Source organism: Saccopteryx bilineata, chromosome 8 (genome assembly GCF_036850765.1).
Source record: "Saccopteryx bilineata isolate mSacBil1 chromosome 8, mSacBil1_pri_phased_curated, whole genome shotgun sequence".
Classification (NCBI taxonomy): Eukaryota; Metazoa; Chordata; class Mammalia; order Chiroptera; family Emballonuridae; genus Saccopteryx; species Saccopteryx bilineata.
Window position 1 is genome coordinate 53,003,311 of NC_089497.1, and position 17,983 is coordinate 53,021,293.

A 17,983-nucleotide genomic window follows, 5' to 3' on the forward strand; every position below is an offset into this window, starting at 1 on the left:
TTGCTCCAATGGAGCCTCGCTTTGGGAGGGGAAGAGAGGGACAGAGAGGAAGGAGAGGGGGAGGGGTGGAGAAGCAGATGGGCGCTTCTCCTGTGTGCCCTGGCCGGGAATCGAACCTGGGACTTCTGCACGCCAGGCCGACGCTCTACCACTGAGCCAACCGGCCAGGGCCTCTGCCTTTCTTTTTCTTAACCTAAGGGGCCACCTTTGCCTCGGTAACTTGCTTCCTGAGCCCACACAGCCCAGCTGGCTCACCTTTCCTGCCAATGTAAGTTACTAAGTAAACTTTCTCTTATAACTTGAAAAAAAATAATAAAGTACAAATTGTGTAACTGATTTTGACTTGGGATTCAAAGTTTAACTCTTACTAAAATTATAAACAGTATTGGACCATTTAAAAGGAATTAAATTCCCTTATGTATACACATTTTATTTATTTATGAGACTTACTTTACTTGAGAAGGTATTTGCATGGGACTTTTCTTGAAAAGTTTTGTTATAATTGGAGAAATAAAAATGAAATGTGTATATTACATTTATGAAGGCACCTTAAAAATGTTTAAGGAAATTAATTAGAGCAAAAAACCCTCTTAAAAATGAATATTATATCTTTTTTTTTTTCTTTTCTTTTCTTTTTTTTACAGAGACAGAGAGAGGGATAGACAGGGACAGACAGACAGGAACAAAGAGAGATGAGAAGCATCAATCATTAGTTTTTCGTTGCGCATTGGACACTTGAGTTGTTCATTGATTGCTTTCTCATATGTGCCTTGACCGTGGGCCTTCAGCAGACCGAGTAACCCCTTGCTCGAGCCAGCGACCTTGGGTCCAAGATGGTGAGCTTTTTGCTCAAACCAGGTGAGCCCGCGCTCAAGCTGGCGACCTCGGGGTCTTGAACCTGGGTCCTCTGCATCCCAGTCCGATACTCTATCCACTGCGCCACCGCCTGGTCAGGCGAATATTACATCTTTATAAATCTACCAAATCAGATCTGAAAATTGAATTGAAAAGTTTAAGTAAGAATTAGCTTTTAAATTTGCAACATAGGTAAAATATTAATTTAAATAACCCAGAGTAGGCCCTGGCCGGTTGGCTCAGCGGTAGAGCGTTGGCCTGCCGTGCGGGGGACCCGGGTTTGATTCCCGGCCAGGGCACATAGGAGAAGCGCCCATTTGCTTCTCCACACCACCCCCCTCCTTCCTCTCTGTCTCTCTCTTCCCCTCCCACAGCCAAGGCTCCATTGGAGCAAAGATGGCCCGGGCGCTGGGGATGGCTCCTTGGCCTCTGCCCCAGGCGCTACAGTGGCTCTGGTTGCAGCAGAGCAATGCCCCCCCCTCCCAGAGGGGCAGAGCGTTGTCCCTGGTGGGCGTGCCGGGTGGATCCCGGTCGGGCGCATGTGGGAGTCTGTCTGACTGTCTCTCCTCGTTTCCAGCTTCAGAAAAGAAAGAAAGAAAGAAAGAAAAAGATAAATAACCCAGAGTAGTTTCTGAATAATCTTTTATGTGCACAAAAACTGCCCCCAAATGCATAAAACAGCCTCAATTGACAAGTTTATGAGAATCTGACTGTTTTATTGAGAAATTCCTGCATAGGTGAATCATTTCTCCAGGCTAATTTTCCAAGGAAAAAAAAACCCTCCGAGCATATGCAGAAATAATTTGCAGCAACGGGGCTGGTTTCATGGGTGCATAATGCGCAGTCACACTTGGAATTCACACTTGTTTTAATACTCGGCTGTCACTGACTTTTTTTGTGTGTATGTGTGTGCGACAGAGACAGATAGGAAAGGAGAGAGATGAGAAGCATCAATTCTTCATTGCGGCACCTTAGTTCATTGATTGCTTTCTCATATGTGCCTTGACCAGGTGGGCGGGGTCCAGCAGAGTGAGTGACCCCTTGCTCAAGCCAGTGACCATGGGCTCAAGTCAGCAACCTTGGCTTCAAGCCAGTGACCTTTGAGATCAAGCCAGTGACCATGGGGTCATGTCTATGTCCTATGTTCAAGCCAGTGACCCCACACTCAAACTAGAAAGCCTGCACTCAAGCCAGATGAGCCCACACTTAAGCCTACGACCTTGGATATTCCAACCTGGGCCCTCTGCTTCCCAGTTCGACGCTCTATCCCCTGTGCCACTGCCTGGTCAGCCTTTAATACTTTTTGAAACAGGGAGCCTCACATTTTCACTCTGCAGTGGCCCTGCAAGTTGTGTAGCCGGTCCCTCTGGCAGGCAGAGTTCTGGTGGCCACACAGTGGAGAGGACTGGAGTCTTAAGGTGCACATGTAGCCCCTCTGTCCCCTACATCTGTGTGGAGTTGCCTCTTCCCCAGTCTGGGCTGTGCCTGTGCTCCACCAGTCCACAGCCTCTCTGCCTACCTTTAAAAGGTCCTCTTTTTCTGCTAGGCTAGGGAGGGACTGTCATAGGCCATATGGGCTAGAGCAGGAGATGGAGGGGGTCAGTCTAATTCAATATTTCTGTGGTAGGACTCAGCTTGCTTTTTGAGGCTTTCTCCCCCATGGACACTTGCAAAGTGGAAAAAAATTGAAACAAAATTAATGACCAATTATTCTATTGCCAGATTTTGTCAAAACTCAAGCCGCCATGTCACCTTTCTCATTCTTTGCCTTTGTGGGTTTATGCCTTTTGTTTCTTTAGTTTCATTTTAGTGAGGTTTCGGGAGACAGGAGATAAAATGCAAGTGTTCAATCTGCCATGTATGACCACTAGTCTCAATTGAGTTTCCATAGAAACAACTAGTCTTTTTTATGGCACCCCACTTTTGTTGGTTTATATAATACTTAGTTAAATTATGTAATTATAATGACAAGTAGAACTAGCATAAAGAAATTTAAGAACAAACCCAGTTGATGTTTGCTTGGTAAATCTACAACTCAGTGGGAACAGAAGTGTGTGGGCATCAGTTAATTTATTTTACAGAGGAAATGAAAATTGTGATTAAGTTGAGCAAGTTGAATTAAATAGATTAACCAAGCTTCTGCTTTAAATAATTGAATATAACACATTCATAAAGAGGGTACATTAATGAAAGTCCAACAGTTTGTCTCCTTGAACAACCAATTTAACTTTAAAGAGGCTTATCTGTCTTTAAAAACTCAAACTAGCAAATGCTTTTCCAGAATCAAGCTCTTTTCTGCACTTTGACCATGGACACTGTTGTGTTCAGAGTGGCCTCCTGGACTCTGCACGTTTGTTTGTCCTGGCTCGTAGTTATCCTGTCCTCCCTCTGATTTGGTCTCCTAGTTGGACTTTTGACCTGCTTTGACCTTGAAGACCTTGGTTTGCCTCAGTGAATTGCTACCTTACATTCCCTTTGAGGCTACTCTTCTTAGGTATTTGCTTTCTCCCATATCTGGCTTTTGGGGTTCTCTTCGGGGCAAATTGACTTGCCTTCCTATTGTCTTCCTTCTTTACAGAAAGTCAGCTTTCAACTTCTCTCCTCTAACTCAGTTACCCAATCATCCATTCACTTTCCATCTCCCAAACTTCTGATATTTTTCATCAGTCTTCTTCCATATTTGTCTTTGAAGGGTTTGTAGCCTTTTTTTAAAAATAGTATTCACTTATTCTGTTTAATGGAGGTTCTAAAGAGAACAGGGTTACTGCTTGTCTTCAGTAGTTCATGTTTGGCCTTCTCTCTACTATGATAGCCTCCCACTTTCTACACTCTTGATCTCCTGGTTCGCTAGAAGATAGGACCCTCCATTTTTAAGCTTTCTAGACAATTAAAAAAAAAATCTATTCAGCTTTTTCCTGGGACTGCATAGCACAGCCCTATTTGATCTGTGGTGAATATGCAGTCAGAAACAAGTCAATGCGAATGAGCTTTTGTAAATGTCAGTTAAAAATCAAGGAACTTTTTGGGGTAAAGGTTAAGTGCAATTAGTTTAAAGTCAAGCTTACTTGAGCCCGACCTGTGGTGGCGCAGTGGATAAAGCGTCGATCTAGAATGCTGAGGTTGCCGGTTCACAACCCCAGGCTTGCCCGGTCAAGGCATGTATTCCTGCTTCTCTCCCACCCACCTCTGTCTCTCTCTCTCTCTCTCTCCTTTCGCTATATCAATAAATTTAATAATCTTACAAAAAATAAAGTCAAGCTTACTTGAGAAATTTCCTCTTGATTGGACAGTAAGCCTGATACAAGTCAGATGTGCTTTGCTCCTTTGGGTATGAAGAAGAGGATTCAGAGCTGGGAGTTAACATTTTGCTTAGAACAAGAGGGCAGTTGTAGCCTTTCCTAAGACTACAGCAACTATTTTTTGTGCAATTGCATGGGCACTTCCAGATTCATAGACCCCTTATTGGGAGGTGGGTGGAAATTTAGATAATTCTTTTCATCTTTCATTATTTAAAAGTATATGACTGACCAGGTGGTGGTGCAGTGGATAGAGCGTCGGACTGGGATGCAGAGGACCCCGGTTCGAGACCCCGAGTTCGCCAACTTGAGTGCAGGCTCATCTGGTTTGAGCAAGGTTCACCTTGCTCAAGGTGAGCCCAAGGTCACTGGCTTGAGCAAGGGGTCATTTGGTCTGCTGTAGCCCCCGGTCAAGGCACATATGAGAAATCAATCAATGAACTAAGGAGCTGCAACGAAGAATTAATGTTTCTCATCTCTCTCCCTTCCTGTCTGTCCCTATCTGTCCCTCTCTCTGACTCTCTCTATCTCTGCCACACAAAAAAATAAAATCACTAAATAAAAAGTAATAATAAAAGTATATGACTTTTTCATGTATTTGTTTTGTTCCTGCAGAAGTATAATCAGTTCCTTGAGGACTGTCCGAAGATGTTTGACATATATTAGCATCTCTGTGTGCCAGAATAGGGGCTTACCGTAGGATAAGGTAGTGTGCATGAGCTCATTTAATTTTTATAATGGCCTGAGCTATGGTGGTGCAGTGGATAAAGTGTCAACCTGGAACGCTGAAGTCACCAGTTCAAAACCCTGAGCTTGCCTGGTCAAGGCACATATGGGAATTGATGCTTCCTGCTCTTCCCTTCTCTTTCTCTCCCTCTCCACTCTCTCTCAAAATGAATAAGTAGAATCTAAAAAAATTTTTTATAACAAACTGTGAGGTAGGAACCATTGCTACTCTAATTTTATAGATGAGGAAACTGAGGCACAACTTACAAAGCTCCAGTAAGACGTACTGCTGGAACAGATTCTCCTTGGGTGATTAACCAGGTTAGCTAGATCCTGCCGTAGTATCCTGTAGCATTTGCCTCCAGTGTACAGGTAAAGGGCTTTCCAGAGAGATAGATTGGGGGCATCATGGACCTTACCAAATAGGTTCCATGACCACTTGCTAACAAATGCTTGTGAACCTGGCCGGAGGTTCTTCACTGGACCCACCAGCTGGAGCCAGGCTATGGAGAAGCCCTGTGGCTCAGCCTGCCTCGACTATTGGAGGCCACCAATGCCTGTCTGAGAAAAGCTAATGAATGTGAATGACCCACGTGACTTAGGTTAATTTGTAACCTCCTTCTTCCTTAGTTATTTCCAACTGGAAAATATCTAGCCTCAAAGAGTCAAATAATGTGAAGATTTATTATACACCTCTGCCTGGTCATCACTAGGGCTACAGTCTCTGACATGAAACTCTCCCTGCAATGTGGGAGCATTTTGAACATGGGCAAGGCCTGGGGCTAAAGTTTCAGACACCCAGTGGTTAGAAATGTTGTGTCCAAGCACTATAGCTCTGCTATTTCCAATTCCAATGGGAAGGGAGTTATGAGCAAAGCCACTGAAATGAAAGTGATTGTAGCTCTAAGGATGGCCCCGCCCCTTCCTTCTGGTTCCCTGTCAAGGAAATTCAGCCCCAGTGAGTCTGTCTGTCTTTCTCTTATCTCAGTGGCGCTCCCCTACCTCAGGCTGCTCCGAGTTTCAGACATGCAGGAGGTTTTTGGCCTAGCTGGTTGTTTCATATCACAAGTTACTGGTAATTGCTTGTGGATTCAGGTCTATTTAAATTTTGTGGTGTGAAGCACAGAACCAGTACTTTAAAAATGTCTTAAAAAGGTAAAAAATAGCCTGACCTATGGATAAAGGTCACTGCTTCTAATCCCTGGGCTTGCCTGGTCAGGGCACATCCGAGAAGCAACTACTATGAGTAGATGTTTCCCGCTCCCCCTCGCTCTTTCTCACTCTCCTTCCTTCTCTCTCTCTTCATCTCTCTCTCCCCCCTCTCCAAAAATCAATAGATAAAATCTAAAAAAAAAAAAGAAAAAGAAAATGTGTTTGTTATTTGTTATTTTTCCTGGTACAGAATATATATGGTACATTTTCCACTAGCAAGGAATAAAAAGTCCTCTTCTTTAAAAATAATGTTTTTCACTAGGAACATCTGTAGATTGTGATTGCCTTTAAAAATATGAAAAAAAATTAAATATTTATTAACTAGACAAATTGATTGTTTCTTTCCAGTCTATACTGTAGAATGACAGAATTATCTAGTCCAACAAGCATGTTTTGATTCTAGACTATCTACAGTATTGTTTAGAGAATACCAGACATGGGCAATCACATCTGATATCGGGTAACAGACTCCCTAAAAAGCAGGACTTACAGTTTTCTGATAACAAATGCTTCAATATCAAGACACAGAAAGATAGGACCTGGCTGATAATAATAAATTGTACCAAAGTTACAAATGCAAACTGGGCCCTGGTAAATAATATTAATGATGATGACAATTTTGCCCCATGCTGAAAATGCCATATAGATTTTAGCATTATGAGGGTACTATAGATGTCTAGAATCTAACTGAACCAAACTGACAGTCAAGAAAAATTTTGAACTAAGCACGCAAGTTAGGTTACCTAGTGCAAGCAAGAAGCACCCGAGTCATCCCGTTCCTCACTGAAACATAACCAGATCAGCCAGGCACGCGGCACAGCACTGGTGTCGTTCGCAGGGCCTGTCGGGGTTATTTACAACGGGTGGCGTAGAAAGGAAGAGAAGGCCGCAAAGACTGAACAAAGGCATGCACTGTGGAATCCTTTATTTAAAAACTGTGAGCTAACTACAGTTGTAGTGTTCTCATTAACCATTCTGATGGCACAATGAACTGGGAGAACATGAACACAATTTCAAGAAGGCATCAAAAACCTGTAAACAAATGTACACGCTACACATGCGCACATACAGACAACATATGCACACAGAGGTTATAGTCTAAACACAATGAAAAGTGATGAAGGAAAGCTCTGAATGCTCTACATCAAATTAAAACCCTTTGTTATAATAAACTGTGGCAATACTGTGGCTATTATGAAAAATATTGTAACTGTTTAAAAAGCAAAAAAATAAAATACTGGCAATTTGAAACTAGCAGCAAAAAGCAGATAAGGTAGAATGGAAGCTAACATAAGACTAAGTAATATCAAAATTTTAATGTTGAAAAAAATTCTAATGTTGATACTGTGTAGGATTGCACTGAAGTACCGTAATTTAAAATTGGTTCTTGAGGAACTAGGAGAAAGTTCCTTGAAATATGAAATTGCTGCACTTTACAAACAGTGGAAAAGAATAAAGTATTTGGAATGTTGCACACACACACACAGGAAATGTATCAGGCAAATCAGTTTATGGTCTTTGTTTATGACCTTCAAAAAGTTTTATAAAGAAAAAATTTAAGTGCCAATGTAGTGAAAGAAAGTTAAAAATTCCTCAAGATGCAAATCTGAGTGCGTTTATCAAGTCTACGAATCTATTTCACGGTTGGGGGCAAGGCATGATGGATGCAGATTCAAAAAAACGCCACCTTGTGAGCCCATTAGGTAGGTAGAGTCCTCTAGTGTTCAGAATGAAGGCGTATTCAACTCAGGTGTCCTGAAGGAGACTCCACAGTATGGAGAGTCCTACAGGTCTTCATCCGTTGAAATCTGTTTCATATGTCCAATAAATAAGACTAACTTTTCAGCAAACTGATTTTTCATACATTCAAAAACACAAATCTTTGCCATACATGCAGAGCTGGTGTTCTATAACAGCACAAAGATGAATCCTAGTTTCAGAAGAAAAGCATATTAGCAAAGAACTTTTTCCTTCCCAAGGGTTCTTATAAAAATTGAAGCTGTTAGACATCTGCAAAGAGGGGATAAGTTTAGATTCCCTACTGATTTTGGAAGAAAGGAGGTTTTATTTTCCTAAGGAAACCAGCCATCCACAAGCAGGGGACCTGTCTTCAGAATCTAAATGTAATATCCTTAGTGCTTAAACTCATGGCAAGTTCAGATCCAGAACACATGGCAGGTAAAACGGGGGAAATGTAAAGTCTAAATGTCTATAGTAAACTTGGGAATAAAATGTGTCTTGTAAGTTAAAATGGCTCAACTGCGTTCAGAATGAAGCGCTGTAGTCTGGAGAAGACCCCGGGTCTCCGGAATGAGTGGCTGAGCTCCCCGCCCCCAGGGGCCTCTGCGCTGACCTGTGGCTGCAGGATTTATTTTTCATGAGTGTTTTCAGTGGGGGAATTTGTGACTTTGCCCAGAAAAGTATTTCTTTGGGTTACTTTCTCTCTAAAATTAACTGGTGGGGCAAGTGACTGGTGATTTCCCACAATGCAATCTAGCTGTACTAGTATCGTAAGGTGCCACCTAATTGAAATTAATGCCCATCAATACTGCTTCAAGGGATGACCTGCTGTTGCTGAAGAACTGACCCCCCAACGACCTAACTGGGTGGTCTATCACACTGGGTGCTGTCACTATCTTGGGTTTTTGAGCTTAGAGAAATAGTCTTTGTAATATGACTGAGAAACTGCTGCTCTCTGGCTTTCTTTCACTCTTCCTCTTCTTCTTCTCCCCCTTCTCCTTCTCCCTCCTCCATGGTTTCCACAATGAGTTCCGCGGTGCAGGTGGCTTCGCCAAGGCTGTTGACAGCCTTGCAGGTGTACTTGGCATCGTCATCCCCGCACACATCGCTAATGATCAAAGAGCAGTTCCCATCCTCGTCGTAGTCGATCTGGAAATGGCGGGACTCCCTGATGGACTGGTCGTCTTTGAACCAGACCACCTCAGGGTCAGGGTATCCTGCATCACAGGGAGGGGACACAAGTAGCAGAAACTCTTATTCAAAATTTCTTATCAACTCCTGCAAGCAATTCCTAAGCTACTGCTATTGATTAATGCAGCAAAGGGAAAAAATGATGATGTTGCCTTTTAGCAGCTGTTGTGATATTTACATTTGAATAGGACATGTACGGCAAACACTAATATGTGAAACCTCACGCGAGGTGTTCTGCAGTCACCCCATTTCCCACCCGTGTCCGGATGCAGATACCTGGAACACCTCCCAGCTCAGACTACACGCCTACAGCCAAATATCTTCTGGGGCAAAATGAAAATTTCTCATCTTGTATAAAAGTTAAACTCAAATAAAAAGTAAGGTTCAGAACAAGAGATCGTTTGGGGGTAATAGAAATGTTCTAAAATCAGATTGTGGTGATGACTGTACAATTCTGTAAATTTACTAAAAATAATTGAATTATACACTTAAAATGGTGAACAATATGGCATGGAAATTATAACTCAAAGCTGGTAACAGCACTCTAAAACATCAATTAGCAGAGCTGGTAATATATCTAAGAAAAAGAAAAGTGTCTGTCTTAGTCTGAGTCAAAGACATAATTTGCTTATAGATAACTGGAAACTGACCACAGTGATTAGCCTCATTTTATGACCTAATTATGTTCCTGCAAAGTTCAACATTAAAATATACATGGCTCACAAAAATTAGGGGATATTTTATAGCTTCATATTCATTTTGAAATATCCCCTAATTTTTGTGAGCAGTAAACATAGATATAAAATATACCTTTAAAATATATGATAATTCTAACTGACTTGTTCTTAAGTTTTGGAGAAGTAGTTTGATAGGACAAAAAGGTAGCCCCAACCAGAATAAAAATTCCATATAAGAATTTAAGAATTTTAATATTCTTTTCAAATGGAATTTCGTTTCAATCAAAACAGCAACCATATTTAATTTCTTTTGAGTGCTCCAGTCAAAGTTATACAAATACCAAAGAAATAATCCCAAAGAGAAAGGTATAAGATGACAGTCATTTTGTTATAACAGAAAACAGAAAAAGACAACAGCGAGGGCAACGTGAGCGTCGAGGTGCCAGGCAGTGGCCCCAGAGTCAGCAGAGCCCCAGCCTGAGGACGGCCACACGGGCGAAGGCAGCGCATCGTATTTTAAAAATGGAATGAAGCGAGAGAAAGATTATGGCAGGCAAGGCATTTTCACGGTGTTTTTGATAATACAATGACCAGTGAAAAATTGTTTTTTCATTCCTAACTTTGAGTTTCTTTGCACAAAGGCATTATCTAGTCACACTGCTGGGGAATCTTACAAGGCGGGAGGCACGGCCTGTTCTGCCTGCTGGCCTGGGCTGTGCAGTCTTGGCAACGCTGCCTAATGAACCTCTGTGCTTCATTTCATCAGGCTGGGGGAGGAGCTAACCCTCCTCTCTGGTTGGCACACGGCAGTCACAGACTTACAGCCGATCTTACTTTGCCCTTTATCTTTCTAGAGTGTTGCCATTTGTGCAAGCTGAAGTAGTTAGTGCCACCACCCTGCTAATTTCTCATGTGCTGTGCTAAGATCCCTTAAGGCCCCTTGAGCTCAAACAGCCCCCGATTCTTTGGCCACGTCATCCTGGTGGGCAGAGAAGCATGGGCAGGATGGCACCGGTGCTGGTGCCATCCTCTCTCAGTTTGAGGTCACACTGCATGCTCTTTGCACTCACCCACCCCACAGCCTTTCCCTTAACTCCATGATATCTTTAAATGACTTAGAAAGTTTCTCTTTTCACATATGTCACCGAAGAATCCCCAGAGCCCCTGAAGACATTAGACATCATCTAACAGGGGAGGATTCGGGGCTCAGAAGAGTCAGATCAGCACCCAGGGCCACACAGCCCGCCGACAACAGCAGAGCAGCTCCCTCCACATCCTCGCTCTGGGCCAGCCGCCTGTGAGAAACTTGCTTCCCAGAAACTTGAAGCTTCATTGCATTAAGCATGTTCCATAGACAAATACTATCATCCTCGACAAACCACTTTTAACTTGGGCCTAGTGGCTGATGTAAGTGAGTGAAATATCAAAGGTGCTCCTGGGAAAGTCACTGAATGGCCCTGACCTTCAGCTGGGGGCGTGGGGCCACCGAGCCAACTCCTCCTGACCCGGTTCCTGACTGCTCCCAGAACTGACACCTTGCCCGGGGCACAGAGTGGGACCCCAGCCAGCCACACCCCTCTGTGGTTAAGGGAAGAACAGCTCCAACTTACCTTCAATCTTGCAGTCAAATCTAGCAGCACTTCCCTCCACAACTTCCAGATCGCGAATGGTCTTGGAGAAATAGGGTTTCACATGGGGCTTCTCCTCAGCAACAGCCTCCAGGAAGGCTTGGGAGACATCTCCTAGAGGACAGGAGAGAGGGCGTGGTCATCTCCTCATCCCCTGTTCTTTCCTCTTCCCGAGTTTAAAAAAGCTGACTTTAAAATGTTTTTTAAAAGGAGCTCTAATTTAGCAAGTAGTGCAGTTTAGAGGACCGAATCATAAGCACACCTTTCTCCCGGGACAGGCTGCCCTGCTGCCCCATGGACTTGGCAGAAGAGAAACTGTGACCAGAGGGAGGAAATGTTGGACTCCCCCCTTCCCGTAGGCTGACACACTGAGAAAAGAAATAATCTTCAAAAAGGGTTTCTGGCTGCATCCATGCTGCCTCAGGATTCAGCTGAGGGTATCCAAGCAGAACGGAGCTGAGCCAGCCCCCTGGTCCCCAGCCCCCTGGTCCCCAGCCCCCTGGTCCCCAGCCCCCTGGTCCCCAGCCCCCTGACCCCACCCCCCAGCAGAAGCCCTTCCCGGAGGAGCCAGGTCCGAGAGGCACCCTTCACTCGCCAGTAGTTCTGCTCTCCTCACTTATACTGCCTTCACGTTGTGTGACGGCAACCAGGACCTGGGATGGGCCCAGCAAAAAGCCAGGACTTGCAGGGGCTCCTGTATCCTCTCCCTCCCCTTCAGGCTATTTGTGGGTCACCTGGAAGTGGCAGGAGTCGACCAGGAGGGACCAGACCCACGTGCTGAAGACTCAGTCCCTGCATCAGAGCAGCCCAGCAAGCGGCCTCACCAAGACACTGCCTTTATGCACAAAAGGGATCACCCCTCAGCTTCTCACTTTGGGTACCAACAGCACCAGGCAGCAGGGGCTGTCTCTGGCCAAGTGAGGCGCCTCAAGAAGGTAAGGGCCAGACCCTGCCTGCAGCTGATGCAGGAGGCGGCCAGGCACTCACTGAGGAGGTGGACAGGGCAGCATCTCAAAGGCAGTGAGCAAGTAACTAACCCTCCAAGTCTCCAGGGGAGCCCTGCCCATCAGTCTACCCAGGTCAAAGGACACGTTTCAACATCAGAAAAATGCCAAATGAATATGGACTACATGAGTTAATTTCTGTTTAAAAGAAAAACACAAAGACTAAAAGGAAGGATATTTTTTAAAAGTACACTACTCTATGTGATTTAAGTTTTATGTTTGCCTATCAATAGGTAAGTATCTCTTTTTTAATGAGAAAAAAGGAAGCTTTTAATAAAGCCTTTGCTAATGCTTATGCCAAACAAATAATAACTTTTTCTCTGAAAATAGTTAAACCTAAGTTAAAACAGAGAGTAGTTACTAGCCTTAGTAATTGTCAGAGTAACGTAATAGTTCTGAATTTAATCCTTATAGATTGTATTATCAAAAACCAAAACACAGACCCCTCCTCAAAAGAACTCAAAATGCCCCCCCCCCCCCCGCCCTTCCTTTCTCACCAACTGTTGGAGAAACTCTTCCTGGAGCTGCTTACCTTCAGATTCTAGTTTTTCTGCATTGAGAGGGCTGGTTGGCGACCCTGTTGAGGATTTCCTGCCACTGAGCCCTGAGATCATTGCCATAGAGGACAGTCTTCCAATGGCTCTCACAGCATTGCCCGTTTTCTGGAAAATAGACACTGGGGTTGGACTCAGCGGCGCGGCGTCCCCGGCTCCAGCTGGGCAGTGGGCGCGGGGAGGAGAGCCCAGCCCAGGAGAAGCGCTGTCCTCAGAGGGAGGGCCTGCGAGTGCCGAGGCTCGCTGCAGAAGTGAGCCCAACCTTGCTCTGCTCAGCACTATCAGTGTGTCAGAAGATGTTCGGAGAATGGAATGGGGCCTGGAACCGATGTGTGCGTTAATGTGACTAAACAAGGTCAACACGAGACAAAAACCCTTTCATACTGTGCTTCAACTCCCATAAAAGGGATAGTTTATATAAAGCAACTGCAGGCTGAGACAGCTCCAAAGACTTATTGCTGACTGAGCCCAGTGGGGCGGTTTCTCGTAAAACAATGCTAGTGATAGGCTTTTAATTGGTCAAGAGGCTAGTTACTGCAGATCCCACAGGTCCCCAGGCAAGAGCTAAAAGGCATTCTATTGACCTCGTTCAAGTCGTGTAACCTCTCTGGGCTTCGGTTTCCTTTTCTCCATAAGGAGGGGGTTGGACAAGATCTCCAAGGTCTCATTTAGTTCTGTTTATGATTCGGAGACTTAAGAGGTTTTGGGAAACTTCTCGCTGGCCCCAGCACAAGTCTCTGAGTGCACAGGGAAATCCTGGAGGGGTGCTCTCCCCCGTGTAAGCACGTACTCCCAGGCATCAGAGAGAAGCGCAGCAAAGGCACTTGGCTCTTCTGAGTCAAGGCGCTTTGAGAATGAATAGACTTTCTGCCAAAAAGGAAGTCAGAACCTGAGTGAAAATTTCTTTGCAGTGCAAAAATTCTGCAAGCCTAGCATTTAGGTCAAGAAACCCCCAATAATATACACTGCATATATGTTTCTTACCTTTAATCAGAGGTGGAATAAGGTTGGTTGAGGCTCCGGGCGCAGAAGAAAATATTGGGCCTCTGACATTAGAAAAAAGTATAAAGGGGTTTTGCGGGGCCCTTCAGAAGTCGGGGCCCAGGCACGTGCCCAGTGTGCCCGTATTAAATCAGCCTCTGTCTTTTTTTTTTTTTTTTCCATTTTTCCGAAGCTGGAAACGGGGAGGCAGTCAGACAGACTCCCGCATGCGCCTGACCAAGATCCATCCGGCACGCCCACCAGGGGGCGATGCTCTGCCCACCAAGGGGCGATGCTCTGCCCATCTGGGGCGTCACTCTGTTGCATCCAGAGCCATTCTAGCGCCTGAGGCAGAGGCCACAGAGCCATCCCCAGCGCCTGGGCCATCTTTGCTCCAATGGAGCCTCAGCTGCGGGAGGGGAAGAGAGAGACAGAGAGGAAGGAGAGGGGGAGGGGTGGAGAAGCAGATGGGTGCTTCTCCTGTGTGCCCTGGCCGGGAATCGAACCCGGGACTTCTGCACACCAGGCCGACGCTCTACTGCTGAGCCAACCGGCCAGGGTCCCTCTGTCTTTAATTAAAGTTTCTCACCCATTTTCTAAGCTCAATGGAATAAAAAACTAAAATATAACCAACTCCTTCCACCACAGCACCCCAAGCACCTGTTTAGGCCTCGGGTGCTGTGTATGCGGAGAGCAGACATCCCACAGCCCAGTCCTCCTGCAGCCTGGCTGCTGGGGGGAACCAGCAAATGGCTAGCACTCGCCCATTGGACCTCCAACTGCGCCAAACTAGTTCCCTCCTGAATTCACTTCCTACATTCAAGTAGTTCACAATTTTAAACTAGTTGAAAAGTCAGGATGTTTCAGTAAAAAGATTATTTCGAAAGTAAAGAACTTCAGGCTACTAAGGAATTGTATGAAAAAGGTATGTGCGTGTGTGTGGTGTAGGCAGTGGCCCACTGCTGTGACCATGGTCACTTTTCTGGTTTGTCACATGCCATTCTTGTTGCAGACTATTCCATGCACTTTGGACAGACATTCTGTCTCGCTCTGTCCTCTGGCCATCTACCCTCTCCAATACACCACGGTGTGGTGTGGGTATGCTTCTGGCCCTCGTCACCACGGAGAAACTGGGTCACTCTGAACAGAACCCAGGAAGCCCCAAATGGAGGGGATGTGAGGGGGAGGAGGTGAGAGATGGTGATGGGTCAGCTGCACTCATGCAGAGCAGTGGCCCTGCAGAGAATGGGACTGCTCGGCAGCCCTGCATGCTTTTCTGGAGGGGGCTGTTACATTGACCTGTTTGCTGTGCTGGCCAGAGTGCTGAGAGACCCAGCTCTTCCGGAGGGAGCTTACCCTGACCTCAGCAACACGTAAGAGTGTAAGCGACAAGCAGCCATCCGTACAGAGTCAACGTCAGACCAGGCTACTTCCGAGTCAGCCAGGCTCCCAGAGTCCGCCCTGGTCTCGCGTTTCCTTATCCAATGCAGATTGGTTTGCCCTGGCCAGGAGCCTCTAAACTAAGAGAGGTCATTCTCAATAAGGGACAGGTTAGTTCTTGAACCACTGATTACTGTGTGACCTTGTGCAAGTCAGCTCCCATCTCTAGGCCTCATGTCCTTGAACCAGAAGATTCAAACTTCCCAGAAGCCCCAGTCTTCTAAAGAAAGACTGGGCCCATACTATGACTAAGTAGCAGGGACACCGCCCTCAAGCCTCTGGAGCCCCTAATTCCAAACACCTGGGTTGTGACCACCCAGGACTGTCTTCACTTCTGTGGTGTGAAATGATGAAGTCTTTCTTCTTCTTCTTTTTTTTTTTTGAAGTCTTTCTTCTTCTAGTAACAAAATGACTAATACAAAGTGACTAGAACAAGGCAAATGAGATTTACAATACTGCTGAGGAGGTGGCAAATTCACATTCAGAAATAGACCATACAGCCTGACCTGTGGTGGTGCAGTGGATGAAACACTGACCTGGAATGCTGAGGTTGCCAGTTCGAAACCTCGGGCTTGCCTGGTCAAGACACATATGGGAGTTGATGCTTCCTGCTCCTCCCCCTTCTCTCTCTCTCTCTCCCCCTCCCTTGCTAAAATGAATAAATTTAAAAAAAAATAAAAGAAAGAAATAGACCATACAGGGGGAAATTCTGCATCAGATGGAGCAATATAGCATATAATTTCTAAAACAAGGAGAAATGTAAGGTGCGCTTAACAAGGAAAAAGAGTTAAAAATAATCTATGCTTGAATTCAATCTTTGAAAACTGATTTATCAAAAAAAAAAAAGTAGGTAGGGAAGTTATTTGTCAGAACTGGAAAAGAAATATATCTGTATGTTCTAGTCTTTCAGTTTCATGCCTCTGGGCTGAAAATTGATCAAGACCTTTGGAAATTTTTTTGGAACATCAAGACGACAAAGTTTCGATTCTCTAAGTTCCATCCCTGTTTTGAGGAAGCCTGTTGTTTGAGGGCAATGGGTAAGGCAGGGTTCCTCTGCTCCCAGCAGGCCCATCTGTACTGGCCTCTCCAATGCAGCAGACCCCCGCCCCTGGGAGAGCCGGCCAGGGGCACTAACCAGCCCCATGTGCCCAAGACAGAACGGCTTTGAAGGAGAAGCGTCTCTCAATGCTAAAGCTGAGATAGTCCCTGGCAAAGGGGACAAGCCTGGTTACTTAGTGCCAGCCAGCTGTCGTAGACCTTACATAAACCAACAGCCCCAAGATTAGGATTGCCTGTGAGAAGTGCATAATATCCAAATATGATTGTTAAGAGTGTTCTGTGCTGTACCGAGCCAAAAGCTTTCCTCCCCATGGCCCTTTGGTCTACACAGCAGGGGTCTTTGTGGTTCCCAGAAAATAAAGATGGTTGTCCATGGGCCTCCAAATTCCTAACCCTTTGCTTTGAGTTTTGCATGCAGAAACCCTGTCATACTGCTCAAACTGCCCACCCTCGGTGCTACTACTCACCACATCTTTTTGTGTGTGTGTGTGGGTGTGTGTGTGTTTGACAGAGACAGAGAGAAGGACAGATAGAGACAGATAGACAGGAAGGGAGAGAGATGAGAAGCATCAACTCTTTGTTGTGACACCTTAGTTGTTCATTGATTGCTTTCTCATGTGCCTTGACCGGGGGGCTACAGCAGACCGAGTGACCCCTTGCTCAAGGGAGCAACCTTGGGTTCAAGCAGGTGAGCTGTGCTCAAACCAGATGAGGCTGCACTCAAGTTGGCGACCTCGGGGTCTCGAACCTGGGTCCTCTGTGTCCCAGTCCGACGCTCTATCTACTGCGCCACTGCATGGTCAGGCTCACCACCATATCTTTTAAAAATTCTCTTGATATAAATAAAAGAACGTACCCTCTTTCAGAATAACTTCATTCTAAGATCAATAGTCCCCCCTATATTGCCTAGCGTATAGGGATTTGTTTCCATGTTAGTTCCTTCCCCCTGGGCCTTTCACGAATACCACGTCAGAAGGATGACAGGAACGTTATCTCGAGCACCGGCTGAGAGGTTGGGTTGCTTGGGCCTGCCCGCTCCTCTCCCTCTGCAGTCCCCGGCGCTCTGTGCCGCTTCACCGGCCCTGGCCCACCACAGAGGACCTCACTGCTCTGACACGGAACCCCATTTCTAGGGCAGTTGGTGCCTGCGGTTAAAAAGGTGGAAAACATTTTCCTAAGGAAGTAATGTAACATGAGGGGATCAGATGCAGCTGAACTATTACCAGTGAAATTATGCTTCAGGGACATTCTGGCTCAAATGGGATTTTGTGGTCTACTTTTGTGAAACCTAACCACTGTTTTTGTGGAAAAATAATTTCTAAATGCTGCCAACTATATTAACATATGACTTTAAAATTCCTTCTCTGAATTCTGCCCTTTTCTTCCAGAAATTCTGCTCCTTACTTCCAAAAAACCCTGTGACTAATAATAGTGTAAACAATAAGAAAAAATGTAAGTGATTAAAGTATCAGCACAAATTATGATTCCCTGACCCCTTTGACTAAAAAATTCCATTTGCTTATTTCCTCTCTCATCCCTTATCTCTTCCCCACGCCCACCCGGGTTGCTTCACCAGCACATGTGTCACGCTCCCGAGAGCCTCGCCGAGAGGTGACACGG

General features: G+C 45.3%; 1 protein-coding gene across 4 annotated transcripts in view; it reads right to left on the reverse strand.

The window, feature by feature from the left end:
* Positions 1-6,997: 6,997 nt before the first annotated feature.
* Positions 6,998-17,983, reverse strand: part of MYLK (myosin light chain kinase) — a 302,110-nt gene continuing 291,124 nt past the window's right edge. For all 4 annotated transcript variants that reach the window (XM_066241755.1, XM_066241756.1, XM_066241754.1 and 1 more), the window contains 3 exons: positions 12,862-12,991; positions 11,308-11,439; positions 6,998-9,046 (listed from right to left, as the gene is read on the reverse strand). In XM_066241755.1, the coding sequence (XP_066097852.1) occupies positions 8,796-9,046; positions 11,308-11,439; positions 12,862-12,991 (513 nt within the window). In that variant the 3' untranslated portion in view covers positions 6,998-8,795. The remainder of the gene's footprint in view (positions 9,047-11,307; positions 11,440-12,861; positions 12,992-17,983) is intronic.